This window comes from Rattus norvegicus, chromosome 2, assembly GCF_036323735.1.
Source record: "Rattus norvegicus strain BN/NHsdMcwi chromosome 2, GRCr8, whole genome shotgun sequence".
NCBI lineage: Eukaryota > Metazoa > Chordata > Mammalia > Rodentia > Muridae > Rattus > Rattus norvegicus.
In genome coordinates this window covers 35,890,073-35,906,335 of record NC_086020.1, presented here as the reverse complement: position 1 = coordinate 35,906,335, position 16,263 = coordinate 35,890,073, and the positions used below count along the sequence as shown (strand labels likewise).

Sequence of the window (16,263 nt, the reverse complement as noted above, 5' to 3'; positions counted from 1 at the left end):
TAGGCAGCAGAAGTAATCCTTTCCTCCTCCCCCTCCCCGCCCTCCAATGCATTTTATTTTTTTATGTGTGCGAGTGTTTTGCCTGTGTGTCTGTGTGTACATCATGTACATGCCTGGTGTCCATGGAGGACAGAAGAGGGCATCAGAGTCCCCAGGATAGGAGTTACAGGTGGTTGTGAACTTCCTTGTGAGTGCTGAGAACCGATCTCAGGTCCCCTCCAAAAACATAAGTGCTCTTAACCACCTCTCCAGCCTCCTTTAAGGAGCACTCCTAAAGCCCCATAGTTTAGTAAGCATTTTTCTAGGAGGCTGTTTTCTTAGATCTTCTGAGAGGGGGCAGATAGCCTCATAGCTTTGGGTAGGACTTACCACTGTACTTGCAGTGGTCAACTCTGATAACCATAGGTTTCTGCCTAGATCTTGGAGACAGACACACTGTCATTGTATCACCTGAATGTGGGGGTTCTAGCTCCCAGTGCTTAGTGGTTCCTTTCCCGGGATAATCAGTTCTTCAGCAAGACATTGTAAGTTCATTTCTTGGAATTGTCATTTGAGACAGGTAAGCATTGAGGAAAATGGAAACATTTAGTCATAGGATTCAAAGCTGGGAAAGTCCTTGGAGAGAAACTTTATTTGAACTTGCTTTATTTGATCAATGATGAACTTAGAAAGTTAGGAGCCTGTTGGGCTCAACCAGTAAAACTGATTGGGAAACAGGAGCAGAATTTAGGGTCCCCAACTACCAAGGACTGGGGTATGATCTTTTGACCTTGAGGCCAACATGCTTGAGTGTTAGCAAGACCGTGGGTATTTGTTCTCTAGAGCAAGCTTAACATCGACCTCCATATTGCGGACCAAACAATGAGTAAATGTCACCAGTTTGTCACGCTTCTTTGAATATTCCGGAGTGGCGGGCAAGTTCTTAAAAGTTTCCACTTACTCCTGCAGCTGAGGGAAAACACACTAGTCAAAAACCCCGAGCACCACCAGGAACAAAGCGTACCCCAGAGTGATAAAGAGATCAGTGATAGCTGCCCAAGTCAGGGCCCATAGTGCCCAGCTGTGGTAACTGGCAACTCCTATAGATATTCATCATCCAACTAGACATGTGAGCAGTCCTCTGAATTCGCTATTGTTCTCTCTGCTCCATTGTGTAGAGGCAAACTAGACCCTTCGATGCACAGGCAGCAGCCGGGGAGAAGTGGACTTCCCTCGTGTCTGTGAGTGTCTCTTGAGGAGGCTTCAAATCCTTGTCCCTTACTCTGTGGTGGCCTGGGAAAATCAAGTACTTTGGGGGTTTCTTTCTCTCCTCTTCTGAAGTCTCCTCTGTGATTTGGCCAGGATTTTTTTTTTTTCCCCATAAGACTATACCTGCTTTGTCTTCTAACCTATGTTATGTAAAGTCACTTCTTCTGGGTGAAATTGAGGATGTCCCTATACTCACACGTTAGAATGTAAGGCGAGCCATGGAGCCCTTAGGTACTCCATGATCCTTCCTAGAGGCCCTCCAAGCCTTGATTACCCTCCCACAACATTTTCCCAGACATTTTTCTATCATTAGGAAATTCTGCCCAGCTCTTACAGTTGAAATAAGTCAGAGGAAAATGTTTGACTGACTATATACATTTGATTGTCATGTAGATATGAGTAGGTAGCATCTCACATAAGAAGTTTTTTTTTTTAATATCTTAGAATGAAAAGTCTTTATGTGTATATGTGAGTGCCTGCATTTGTATACATAGGGTACTATATGACTGTGTGTGCACTGTGTGTGTGAAACAGAGAGAGACAGAGACAGAGACAGAGAGAGGCAGAGAGAAGCACAGAGAGAAACAGAGAGAAAGAGAAAGAAACACACAGAGAGAAACGGGGGTGGGGGGGTTTACCAAACCAAACCTGATATGTTGAGCTCTGGAGACTGCTCAGTTGGTAAACCACTCGGCTGACAGCATTGCCTCTGTCCAGTCTCCGGCACTGTATAGTTTCAGCCTTTAGGAAGATGGAGACAAGAGGATTGGAGTCCAAGGTCATCCTCTGCCGAGTTCAAGGGCAGTCAGGGCTGTGTAAAACTCTACCTAAGAAAAGAAGAAGGGAAAAAATGTAGGATGCCCTTTGTACCCATATTGCCCAAGGAAAAGTGGTTTTTAACTTTCGGTGTGCCGTAGAGATTCATAGCATTAACCTCGCTGAGACACCCAGCCCTGAGGCCCAGCTCCCTTAAACATGGATTCCCCAGTGAGGTAGCCTTTAGTGTAGAGGTGGTGGATACGTTTTTAATGAGACAAGTCAGCATAGAGGCAGGGGTTAACATGAAGATTTGTTTTTTAAGCAACTGAAGAGGGCATTTTCTTTAAGCGCTCAGCACTGTGTGCCTTCTACAATGTGTATTTTCAGGGAATTGTCACCCTACCCTCTGGGTGGGCACAGGATGGCAGGAGGAGGAGTGGGGGATGGGGGAATGGGAGTTCTGTGTCTCCTTATCTCTGTTCCCCATGGCCTCCTTGCTGAAGCAACATGTGCTCCTGTTTATAGCATCATGTGAGTGAGTTCATCAGGGGCCTGTAGTTCAGGGTACAAAGCACAGTCTTTAGGATCTTAACAAATCAAGAGTCAGCCATGTGAAAGAAAAAGCAGAGGGTTTTTTTTTTCTTTCTGTGTCTAGGGCAAATTAGTTTAAATGTTAAAACCAATTCTTGTGGGCTGCAGAGCGCTTGGAAGAGCTGAAGGGTGTTTGAAAACCACACTTGACATCATGTGCTGAGATGAATTAATAGATGGCTCCACAGGTTTTGTGTCTCAGAGGAACAATGCTGGCACTCTAAGGTATTACTTGTATGTTAATGCGATTGATTCTGGTGGAATCATGGACAAATATTGTCATAAACTTTAGGTAAAGCACATAGCCTAATTATTATCTTTGAGAATTCGGGCTCCTTATTTTTATACCAGGCCTGTTTGGTTTCGTTTCCACCTTTCCTTCTGTTCTTTCTCTGTGTGCTTTGCTCCAGGTGGTTACATTAAACATCTCGAGGAGTACATAACGGCAACGGCAGTGGCTGTCCTCGCAAATTTATTTATCTATTCACTTTACATCCCACATCCCAACACCCCCACTTCCTCTCCTCTCTCCTCTCAGTCCCACCTTTACAAATCTCTCCCCCTGCCCCATTACCCGCTGCCCTTTTTATGACAGGGTTTCTCTGTGTAACAGCCCTCAATGTCCTGAAACTCACTCTACAGATTAGGGTATCCCTGCACTAAGAGATTTGCCTGCCTCTGCCTCCCGTGTGCTGGCATTAAAGGTGTGTGCCACTATACCCAGTTCATCCTTGTAGAGTTTTAAGAGGAGAATCACAGCAAATATCTTTGCTCAGCACTTCCAGAGGCTCTGCCAAGTCAGTGGACACACTAGTGCACACATCCACCACTATAGGGCATCCAGGCTGCATTATGCCAGTGCACCAAAGAACTGGGAGTTCTATTGCTCTAAAGCCATTAGCAGGATTTAAAACAGCTCTCTGTCCAGTTTGTTTCCTGGAGTCCTGCATAGCATGAGCCAACTTCAGCTATTCCCAATACATGGTTACTCTATAGGGTTATCCTTATATGGTCTTCTACCCCATAATGATCTATCAACTGCCATTACACTTTTATTCCATAGAGGAATGTTAGTCCAGCAACTTGTGGCTACTCTGGATGGAATACAGACATATCCTTTGTCCACACCTGAAGGTAAAGTTAGTTTGTAGAAGGAAGCACTCATATTTGAAAGTGATGTCTAATTGAGTGGCAGACAAAGTGATGAATCAGAGAAAGACTTGACAGAATAGGATATGCCCCGCTTTCACCAGAAGAGAGTGAAGCAAAGTAAGAGGTAGCAGGGCAGAGGAAGAGAGGGAAAAAAAGGAGGCAGTTCTACTGAGACAGTTATACAGAGACAGGTTGTGGAGAGAGAGAGAACAAGCTAGACACAGGTGAAGACAGAGCGAGCCAGAGAAGGAGCCAGATTAGAACACATTACCAAAGTTAGTATGCGGCCAAGCAGAGCAATTCAGTCAGAAGCTGAGAGAAGCCAATTTGAATAAGTCAGCTTGGAGAGGAGTTTTGAGCCACACAGCTGAGTTGACACAGCCAGCAAGAGTTCAGAAAGCACTAGAATGGATGAGTGTATTCAGCAGTAAGTCTCAGATGCTGAAAAAACATCTAGGCCTAGATTAGATTGTACTGAGGCTAGATGCCTCCAGGTTAGCAGGTGGAGGCAGTAAGCCTCAGAGACAACAGTTACTACAGGACAATAAAAGCTGCTTCTACATACTCCCACTATGAAGGCAGTTTTATTGAGTTCATAGTCAAGAAAGTGCACATGGTTCCTAGTCCACGATTGGGGTTGCGTGGATGCCCAGTGATAGAGTGCTTTGTCTTACACGCATGAGATTCCACATCTATCCTCAGTACTGCAAGATTAGAAGTACAGAAAAGAAGGATGCAAGTACAGCCACCAGCAGCAGCAAGAGCGAGGACCTCCTATCTTCCCCGCCAGGTTCCCTCTGTCCTCTGTATTACTACAACCATGTGTGTACCCCAGCCAGGCAACTATAGGTGCTTCCCACCCCCAGAGAGTAGGTTCACTTTAAAAGTGTTGAGTGTAATGCTACCATAACTAACGTCCCTCTTGCACCATCCTCCCCCTCTTCGGTCTGACTTTATTTTTACTTAATATGACTATTCTGTAGTACATCCACGTTCTAACAAATGTTGCATATGTTACTACTGATTCTTCATATTGCTGGGTAATACTCTGTTGCATGGCAATGGCACTGCCTGATTATCCGTTCACTTCCTGATGACACTTGGGAAGTTGATGATTTTTTTAGCCTTTACAAATAAGTCTACTACATCTCTAATCCAGCAACGCCAAACCTAAAAACATCCAGCAGTCTGAAACACTTCAAGTTGCAAACATGTAGAATCTGTAAGCATAGTCTCCTGGCCCATAGGTTTTGATTCTCTTTATAATCAGAAGAGTAAATATTTTGAGTTCTGATGGCCCGTTGACTTGTTTTTCAATGTTTTGGGGTTGAGTCTAAGAAGTCTTCATAATCCAAGGTAGCAAAAGTCTCCCCCTCTGCCTCCCAGAACTTTTATGTGTTTAGATCTGTGTGTAATTTTGAGTTGATTTTTACACATCAAGTGAGATGTGAATAGAGTTCCTGTTTTTCCGTGTAAACACCTAACACTTCTGGTACCATTTGCTGAACAGACTGTCCTTTGTCCCTTGACATTCTGCGTATTTTGGTGAAAGCCCCTTTGTCCCGGCATGTGAGTCTCTGTTGACAGGCGCCCTGCTTTGTTTCATTCATCTTTTGTCTTTATGCCAGTGCCACGGTGCCTTGATCATGGCTTGATAATAAATCTCATTGATATTGTTGCTGATCCTTCAACTTTATGCATTTCCAAGTTGTTTCTCGTTGCCTGGGGTTCTTAAACTTTAGAGGCAGTTTCTCCACTTCTAAAAGAAAACCCACGAGTTTTTTGTTGTTGTTGTTTTTTTCTTCCTGAAATTTCATGGAGACTGTAGGTGAATTTGAGGAGCCGGGATGGGGGTCTGTAATAAGTAAGTCTAGTCCTAGAGAGAATGACATGTTATCGTGGAGAGGTGGGAGTGCAACTGCCTTCCCATGGTATGGATGAAACCAGTGACCCAGGATCTAGGGCCTCAAGCTAGTGACAGACCTGAGTGCATACTTATCAGAAAATCACTTTCAGAGAAGTTCAAAGAGAATACCTGGGAGGGCAGTTCTTGTAGTGATTAGAATCTATAATCAGAGGGAAGCAGCCATTTTTTTTCTCAGAAAGAATGACAGCAAGAAAGTTCAGCCTCCATGCTAAGGGATGGTGAGAGAGAAAGATTGGCCAGACAGAGATCACTAGCCTAGGGGAGGCCCAGAAAAGTTGTGCTGTGGGACACACTGGAGATTCCAGACGATATTTAGAGATACCTTGGTTGTCCTAATCACTGGAGGTGGACAGGGAGTTTCTTTTCTAGTAAAGAAGAGCAGGAACAAAGTTGAATGTCCTGCACTGTGCGTGGAGACCACTATTAAATCCCCAACAGTTATCTGCCCACAACTGGCATTAGAAAAGGGGGCACAGAGAAGGATGGACAAAAGCCAAAGTGGAGAGGTAGTGACAAACGCTCTGACATTTCATGGGACTGATGCCTCTAGGAGAATCACTCCTGAATAGTCACTAGGAACTTAACCCTGGGTGACCAAGTGTTAGCCTGAGGATCTCCATTAAGGATTTTTTTTTCCCAGAAAATTCTCCCAAATGTTACCAAACAAAGGTAATTGTACATAGGGGTACCTCGAATAAATGATAGAATTTTGGGACATTTGAGTTAGTTCCTTCCGGAAAACAGTTCTGCACGGACATGGTAGTATCCATTGATTGATCAGCTTTTGATTGCAACGAATAGATTGCAACCTAACGCTAAGTGTCACTGTGACAGAAAGCAAGCTGACTGGCTCAGGTGACTGAAAAGCTCAGCTTCATGCCCATGACAGCCAGGGGGCAGTATTGGCTGTAGGTACCTGGGTTCTAATACTGGCAATCCAACTGTATTGGCTGTAGATACCTGGGTTCTTATCCCAGCAGTCCAGCGGTTCCCAGGATACTTCTGTCCTTGTTCATTTCCACCTCAGGGCTAACTGTGACTCACCTGTCATGATAGCTCCCCTTCGTTCAGTCCACATGAAATCCTAAACAGAGCCATGGGTATGTTAGGCTCTTGCTGTTAGGCTACTGTGAGTGACGTTTCTCATTCGCAGTTCTTTAGCGTCGTGTTGAAATAAAAGAACTTGGGGGCATCTGTCTGATGAGAACAATGATATTAAAATTATGTTTGCTGAGCTAAAAGGATGTCTCAAGTCTGTAAAGTGCTGACTACCCAAGCCTGAAGGCCTGAGATCAAATGCCTAGCATCTGTGTAGAAGGCAGAGTGGCCATAGTCCGAGTGGTGGAGAGAGGAGGACAAGAGAATCCCAAGGGGCTCAATTGGCAGCCAGTCTAGCCAATCAGTGAACACAAGTTCAGTGAGAGAGCTTTTCTCAAAAATATAGAAGACACACAACATTGCCTCTGGCCTCCACATACATGCATGTACATGTTTGTACCTGACACGTGTGTGTACATGATTGTACCCTACATGTGTATGTGTGTACGTGTTTGCACCCTCTGGTCCACATGAGCATACCCAGAAAGCCAATGCCTGTAGATTGCAGTTTAGGTCTTACCTTGGATATATAGTTCTTTTAAATCTTAGAATTAAGTAATTACATTCACTTCTTATTTTTTAAATTTCAAAAGATTGTGACTACTGGAACATTGGTCACTGTGTTATGTGACTTGGAATTATTTCCCATAGAGCAGTGGTTTAGAAATGGGCTAGGACTTCCTGGAAATGGAGTATAGTGGAACTATGGAAGGTTCACAGGAAACAGGGGAAAAGGTAGACATTGGCAAGCCACCAAGAATTAATACAAGTGAGATGAGCATGAGCCAACAAGGAATCATTGATTCCTCCAGAGACCGTTTACCAAACACAGATGCCCTGAAATACGTCTATTAACCTAGGCTGGTATGTCATAACTGTGCTCATTCTAACCGGTGAGCCCCTCCCAACCCACACCCCATCTCCATTTATCACTCATGTGACACATGTCAGGTTGTACTGTGTGCTTCTGTTCCTCACTTTAAACCCAGGAAAGCGTGTTTACATACATGCTATCCGCCTCAGCAAGAATGCTAGGCATTTACCCTCCTGTTCATGTTTCTCACTGTGTTTCCAACTTGATCAAGACAGCTCTACCCCATTCATTTGAGTGGTTGTATAATACTAAGCGTGATAGACATTGGCATTTCATTCCTCTGTTGATGGGCATTCGTATTATGGCCAGCCCTAGCGCACAGCCACAATGCTTCAGTGAATGTCTGTGTACTTAACACACTTACATACTGGTCCTTTTTTCCCTATAGGGTAGATTCCCAGAAGTGGAATTGCTTGGTCAAACGGTATGTGGTTTTTTTTTTTAATTTTAATAGATATTGCTAGATTACTCAAAGGAATTGCAAGCCACCTCCCATTTCCTGCCTTCTCTCTGACACTGGGTCCCCCCCCCCCTAAATTCTTGCCAGCCTCCCTGTCTCTGATGATAGATTTTTCATTTTCTCTTCTGCCACTTATGCTGAGTCTGCTCTTGTGTGTCCGATGTCTGTTTGAGTTTCTTTTGTCTTTATCTCGTTTCCATAGCCCATCTTTCTGCCTTCAGATTCTAGAAGCTCAGTTCTTAAAAGTGTTAATGTTTGTTACATGTGTGAAAATATCTCTGTGATTTATCTTTTGTCAAATGAAAATTGTTAATTATTTAATCAAATATCTCTTCCCCTTTATGATTTCTGAGATTTCTGTTGTGCTCAGCCTGCTGTGCTTGCCTCAGGATCATGAGAAATTGTCTTAAATATATTTACCTCATTAAAAATATGCAAATTTTACTCTAATTTTCAACGTTGCAAGTGATAATGAGGTAGGATCCTGGGTTTTTTTGTTTCTCACAACCCATGACCTAAGGTCCAGTTGACTTTTCATGGGACTGACATGTTTCACTTGTCACAAGGAGGGATGACATGTGTGTTTGGACCTTTTCTGATTCCTCTCTGTCTGTACCAACACCACTGTGTTCTGTGGATCTCAAGGGACGGGTAATATATGGTAAGTTATCTCTAACTACCCTCATATCCATATGTGTCATAACTGTTTTGAATGTTCTATTCTGATTAAATTACAATTGGGGAGAAATATCTATCACACATGTTTTTATTTCTTTTCTTTATTTTTTAATTTTTTTTAATTTACAGAATACTTTATTAGTTTTTGTAATCAAACCCACGTATATAAGACCTTACATATTTAATACAGTGTGTTACCCCTGTACAAATGGAAAAAACTTAAGTTCAACATTTCTAGACCAATATGGCTGTTAATTTCTGTACAGTGCCAACTCAACACAGTAAACGGGGATACTTTTTTCCAAAGTTGACAGCACAGCTAAAGTTTCAAAAAATTCAAATTATATATCAGTATATATATATTTATATTTATATAAAAAGACCAATAATAGCAGTGTGTTATGCATCAACAGCAGCAACAGCTTTTCCAGGTTCTGCAGTCATCTGAACAAAACTGTAGAGACATCCAGCACACTCCATTAAAAAAAAAAAAGTAAAAAAACAAAACCCGAGAAAACAGCACAGTTCTGTTACTCTTGTGGTACCTGGCACCATTTTTTTTTTAAATTAGCTTCTCAATCATCATCTGGAAAGAAAACATTCTGAGCAACATCATTAAAAACAGCTCTGATAAAGCACAGTCACTACTACGTATCATAAAGCAGGTACAAGCTATTTTACATCCACAGAGGTATGATACAGTACCGTCCTACAAATATAATACTAGAGGATACAATTTAAAAGGCATTATTTGAGACTTGATTCTACTTTTCCAGCAGAGGGCCCAAAGGATGGTGTGACACAGCTTTGTAAAGAAACATACTCTAGACAGGATTTCCTTTCACTAGTGGCACAGTTCTAAGGATTCATTCTCTCCATGAATGTCAGCTAAAACCGTTATTAAAAAAATGATATATCCCTAGAACAAAACCGTATAACCACCGGATTCACATGAAGATGACCTAGTGGAGACAAGCTGGACCTCACCTTACCAACAAGCTATCAAATCTGTTATGTTTAAACAGTGAGACCTCCAAGGAAGGGGATGCCAAGTAGTGCTTCAAAGCTTCGGACCACAATCAAACACAGCATCCTTTTCAACAGAAGCAGAAGCTCATCTGAATATGCTCATGGATGCTGACATCAACATTTAATCATCTCCTCACTCATCCAGGAAGAGGGGGAGATCAGTTACTACTGTACTTTATTGTGTTCAACCAAATCACCATGTTACAAAAATAGCAAGCTGCCATAATAAAAAATAAGGCTCCTCTATCCAGCACCAGATAGCATCATTTTACTTTCAAGCCTAGAAATTGCACACTTGTATATAAACCAACCGAAGATGAGGATTGAGAGTTCATCTTGGTGGATTTTTCCTTTGATGAATATGAAGTGTCCTTCCTTATCTTTTTTGATGACTTTTAATTGAAAATTGATTTTATTTGATATTAGAATGGCTACTCCAGCTTGCTACTTCTGACCATTTGCTTGGAAAGTTGTTTTCCAGCCTTTCACTCTGAGGTAGTGTCTGTCTTTGTCTCTGAGGTGTGTTTCCTGTAGGCAGCAGAATGCAGGGTCCTCGTTGCGTATCCAGTTTGTTAATCTATGTCTTTTTATTGGGGAGTTGAGGCCATTGATGTTGAGAGATATTAAGGAATAGTAATTATTGCTTCCTGTTATATTCATATTTGGATGTGGGGTTATGTTTGTGTGCTTTCATTCTCTTTGTTTTGTTGCCAAGACGATTAGTTTCTTGCTTCTTCTAGGGTATAGCTTGCCTCCTTATGTTGGGCTTTACCCTTTATTATCCTTTGTAGTGCTGGATTTGTAGAAAGATATTGTGTAAATTTGGTTTTGTCATGGAATATCTTGGTTTCTCCATCTATTTTAATTGAGAGTTTTGCAGGATACAGTAACCTGGGCTGGCATTTGTGTTCTCTTAGGGTCTGTATGACATCTGTCCAGGATCTTCTGGCCTTCGTAGTTTCTGGCGAAAAGTCTGGTGTGATTCTGATAGGTCTGCCTTTATATGTTACTTGACCTTTTTCCCTTACTGCTTTTAATATTCTTTCTTTATTTTGTGCGTTTGGTGTTTTGACAATTATGTGACGGGAGGTGTTTCTTTTCTGGTCCAATCTATTTGGAGTTCTGTAGGCTTCTTGTATGCCTATGGGTATCTCTTTTTTTAGGTTAGGGAAGTTTTCTTCTATGATTTTGTTGAAGATATTTACTGGTCCTTTGAGCTGGGAGTCTTCACTCTCTTCTATACCTATTATCCTTAGGTTTGATCTTCTCATTGAGTCCTGGATTTCCTGTATGTTTTGGACCAGTAGCTTTTTCCGCTTTACATTATCTGTGACAGTTGAGTCAATGATTTCTATGGAATCTTCTGCTCCTGAGATTCTCTCTTCCATCTCTTGAATTCTGTTGGTGAAGCTTGTATCTACAGCTCCTTGTCTTTTCTTTTGATTTTCTATGTCCAGGGTTGTTTCCATGTGTTCTTTCTTGATTGCTTCTATTTCCATTTTTAATTCCTTCAACTGTTTGATTGTGTTTTCCTGGAATTCTTTCAGGGATTTTTGCGATTCCTCTCTGTAGGCTTCTACTTGTTCTCTAAGGGAGTTCTTTATGTCTTTCTTGAAGTCCTCCAGCATCATGATCAAATATGATTTTGAAACTAGATCTTGCTTTTCTGGTGTGTTTGGATATTCCGTGTTTGCTTTGGTGGGAGAATTGGGTTCCGATGATGCCATGTAGTCTTGGTTTCTGTTGCTTGGGTTCCTGTGCTTGCCTCTCGCCATCAGATTATCTCTAGTGTTACTTTGTTCTGCTATTTCTGACCGTGGCTAGACTGTCGTATAAGCCTGTGTGTCAGGAGTGCTGTAGACCTGTTTTCCTGTTTTCTTTCAGCCAGTTATGGGGACAGAGTGTTCTGCTTTCGGGCGTGTAGTTTTTCCTCTCTACAGGTCTTCAGCTGTTCCTGTGGGCCTGTGTCTTGAGTTCACCAGGCAGGTTTCTTGCAGGGGAAAAGTTGGTCCTACCTGCGGTTGCAAGGCTCAAGTTTGCTCGTGGGGTGCTGCCTAAGTCCTCTCCGCGGCGGCAGCAACCGGGAAGATCTGCGCCACTCTTTCCTGGAGCCTCCGTGCACCAGGGTTCCAGATGACGTTTGGTGTTTTCCTCTGGCGTCTGGATGTGCACAGAGTGCAGTCTCTTCTGGTTTCCCAGGCGTGTCTGCCTCTCTGAAGGTTTAGCTCTCTTTCCCACGGGATTTGGGTGCAGAGAACTGTTTATCCGGTCTGTTTCCTTCAGGTTCCGGCGGTGTCTCAGGCGCAGGGATCCTGCCGCTCCTGGGCCCTCCCCTACGGGAACCCAGAGGCCTTATACAGTTTCCTCTTGGGCCAGGGATGTGCAGTGTTGGTGGTCTCCTCCGCTCTGCAGCCTCAGGAGTGCCCACCTGATCAGGCGGTGAGGTCTCTCTCCCACGGGGTTTGGGAGCAGAGAGCTGCTGCGGGCCGGGATCCATGGGTGTGGGACTTCCGGTAAACACTATTTTTTAATTTTTATTTATTTATCTACTTACTTATTTTTTTGAGACAGGGTCTCACTATGTAGTTCTGACTAGCCTAGAACTCACTATGTAAACAAGGCTGGCTTTGAACTCACAGAGTTCCAAGAGTGCTAGAATAAAAGGTGTGTGCCACTATGCCCAGCCCATAGATGTTCTAAATCTGAAAGGTACTAAAACACGGCGAATAGCATCAAAATAATATTTCTCAGTGTAGGGGTTATTTTACTTGATGCTAATAATTGGAATAATATCGTCCAATAAACTGCAAGTTATTTCTTCCACCCTTTCTGAATCTTTAAATGTGATTTTGTTTTTGTCCATGATAGCCTCTCAATCCCTCCAAGTTGCAAAAAAATAAAAAAATAAAATGAAAAAAATAGGGAGACAGGGCATTTTAATCCATCAGAGAATTAGATCATTGCATTAAAACTCGTGTGTTTAAAGCCTTTCGTGCCTGCGGCTTACAACTGCTTGGCGTTTCTCTTTCCACACAAACCACAAAGACCCCTGTACTTCACCTACTTGTGAATTGTAGGCTCCATGATAAGGATAATGAGCGACCTCTGAAATGCCTTAAAAAAAAAGTTTCCTTAGAATATTCTGTCATTTTGGCTTTTTAAAGCTTCACATGGAACATTTCATGGATTTCGTAAACTCTCATACTTGAAATTTTGGGGAAAATTGTCTAAATATTTGAGTTAGTTAAGACAATTCTTGGCTTTTACAGTTACTTGACACTGGCTTAATTGCATTCAATGACATTCTTAATTGCTTTTTGAAAACTTTTTGTTGGCACCGTGGTGTTAAGGTAACAAATACTTTTTGCTTTTAAAAAGAATTTGAGGAGCGTAAGAAATGGCTCAGTAGTTAAGAGCATTTGCTGCTTCAGAGCTGAAGGCTGTATTCAGACTCCAACACCAAGTCAGGTGGCCACAGATGCCTGCAACTGCAGCTTCAAAGGACCAACACCCTCCTGGGACAACTCCAGGTACTCAGGTATGTGTGTATATATACACACACGCACATAAAAAATATTTTAAACATCTTAAAACCATTTTAAATATTAGAGTTAGACATTAAAGTTGCCTGCTATTACTAAGTATGGTGGCATACACCTTTTAATCCTAGCATTTGGGGGGCAGAGGCAGAGAGGCAGAGAGGGGCAGAGAGGCAGAGAGGGGCAGAGAGGCAGAGGCAGAGACAGAGGCAGAGGCAAAGGCAGAGGCAGAGGCAGATGAATCTCTATGAATTTGATAGCAACTTCGTCTACTCAGTGAGTTCCTGGCCCTCCAAAACTACAGAGGGAGTCCATGTCTATGGGGAGAAAAATACAAACAAAAAATTTGCCTACTAAAATAATGATAATATTAGCATACACTTTAATGCATATACAAATAATGATGAGGTCTGTATTGTTTTTTTGAAAGGAGAGGGACATTCCCAGGTAGGTTCTACCTGTGTTTACTTGATCAAATAGAAAATACCATTAGCTTTGTCACAGCCATTATTAAAATGGTGAAATAATTCATGTATTATAAGCATTAGGTTTTATAACAGACATAATCCAAGTATGAGTTAATTTTAGTAGATTGGGAAGGCACTTCCTCATGCACATGTGAGTGATATGGATGGTAAATTAGAAAAGAGGGATGTTAAGTTATTCAGAGGAAGACCCATGGATGGTAAACATTGAAACCTTCTCTGTGAGTTTTGATAAACAGAAATCATTTATTCTAAAGAAGGCAGTAAGGTTATTTCTTCCCTTGCATGACTTCTTTGGGACCATCCAGATGGCAATGTGTTTTCTCCATACTTATCACTATAATTTTACTCTCCACTAGTTAGCAACAGGCAAAGGAACACCAGGCTTCTTTTTCTAATGTAACTGGATGTCATGGGTGAGATTGGCAGAATCTTGTGTTCAGAACAGTTTTGTTGTTTTTGTTTTGTTTCCACTTGTTTTTGCTAAAGAGCAAGAATGCTTTCAGTGTTGTGTGGCAATTGAGATTTAAAGGACAGATGGAGCCAAACGATTGAGATTTTCTGCTGGGCAGTGGTGAAAACATAACCAGTGTTGAGAAAACAGTATTTATAAGACAGAAAAGCAAGATGAGCCTTTTGAAAGCCAAGAGTCAGCCATGAAATATGCGGAGACTGACAAATGATCCAAACAGTGCTAAATTAAAGACCCACCATGTTCCGTATAAACCACTCTCCTCAACTCTCAGGTAACAACATCCCGACTGACAGAGATGATACTGGTAAATATGAAAAGAGATAATTAGAGTGGATGTCGGATGTAATTATATGTGTGTCTGCGGAAATTCTACATTATTATCTTAAAGTAAAATCCTGTTTAGGATGTAGACAGAATCTTAGAAATTGAAAAGCTTAGTTTCAAAACAACAATGAAGGACACATCCTAAGATTGACTATAGTAAAGACGAGTTTTCTTCCTGACAATTTAAGTATTTAGGTTTTAAGTAACCAGTCACTGAGAGATAGGAATGTTTAAACTAGGGCAGGGAACATCTTTTTTAAACAAACAAACCCCCGAAAGGTCACCTGTGACCTGGGCTTGGCATTGCTATGGCTGTGGCATACTTAATTCCTAAAGGCACAACACTGTACTTGTGGCAGTGGCACAAGGTGTCACAAGTTGCTTAACGATGGCTGCATATGAAGTGATTGTTTGAAAAGATGTGCGCAGCTGAGTAATAAAAAGAAGTAATGCTCATGGGGATTAGGAAAATTATTAGTGATCTCAAAATGTAGCAATGGGGTCAAAGAATCATGCACACTGATCAGTTTATTAGGATCAATTTATTTTATTTGACTTTGCGTAAAATGCTTTTGTGTATGTATATGTGTGTATGTGTGTGTATGTGTGTGTGTGTGTGCACGAGTGCGCGTGTAAAGCAGAGTATATCTTTGTGGATGGAGTCTGTTCTCTCTGTCTGCCTTTAGTGGGTTCACAGGTTGGCCTGAGGTTGCCAGGCTTCATCAGCAAGCACATTTATCTGCAGGACCATCTTCCTGGCCCTGACTTCACTTCTGACAAGGTCTCATGTCGTCCAGACTGACCTCAGACCTGCTATTATGTAACTGAGCATGACCTTGAACTTTTGATCCCCTGGCCTCCTCCTTCACCTGAGTGCCGGGATTCCAGGCATCAGTCCCCATGCCCTCTGTCATCCTGCAGTGGCCTTGGGTGCAGTGGGCAAGCATGTACTCTACCAACTGAGCTACAATCTGTAGCCCTGCATGTTAGTTCAGGCAAACCAGCTCAGTTCCCTTACACAGCCTCAGAGTTCACATACAGACACTAAGAAGATGAAGTTGTTGGTGACCAGACGATGAAACTGTCCCTCCAAAGCCCTTCGGATGTTGTGCTCAAAGCAATATCCTAAGGCCAGGGGAATCTTTCCAAACCAAAGAGCAATCAGAACTACTTCGTCCATAGGCGTTTTTAGCATTTTTTATTCATGTGCATGGATGTTCTCCTTGCATGTGTGTGCCTGTGTACCATGTGTGTGCCTCGTCTGTAGAGGACAGAACAAGGAGGTGGATCCATTAGACACGAAGATAGAGACTGCTGTGAGCTGCTAAGTGGATCCCGGCAACCGAACCCTGGGCATCTGTAGGAGGGGCTAGTGCTTTTCACCAGAGCTATCTCTTCGCCTCCATTCATACGCATTCTTCAACTAGATCCAGTGGAATGGAGGTAGCCCGTGGAACACTGTACATTCAAAAGCAAATAAAAGAGTGAGACGAAATGAAATAAAACAAAACAAAACTAAGAGACAAAGCTTCCATGCATTAGTCACCAGTTTAGGATGTGCAGTGGTTGCCTCCAACCATGGCTTCACTTAACCAGGTTTTCATCAAATCCAATTACCCTGCTC

At 42.3% G+C, this 16,263-nt stretch overlaps 1 protein-coding gene across 22 annotated transcripts in view; it reads left to right on the top strand.

Annotated features, from left to right (window-relative positions):
* Window positions 1-16,263, top strand: part of Mast4 (microtubule associated serine/threonine kinase family member 4) — a 591,901-nt gene that overhangs the window by 312,755 nt on the left and 262,883 nt on the right. For 15 of the 22 annotated variants that reach the window (XM_063281113.1, XM_063281110.1, XM_063281105.1 and 12 more), the window contains one exon: window positions 8,038-8,073. The exons of the other annotated variants lie outside the window; for them this stretch is intronic. In XM_063281113.1, coding sequence (XP_063137183.1) covers window positions 8,038-8,073 — 36 coding nt within the window. The remainder of the gene's footprint in view (window positions 1-8,037; window positions 8,074-16,263) is intronic. 22 annotated transcript variants of the gene reach the window in all.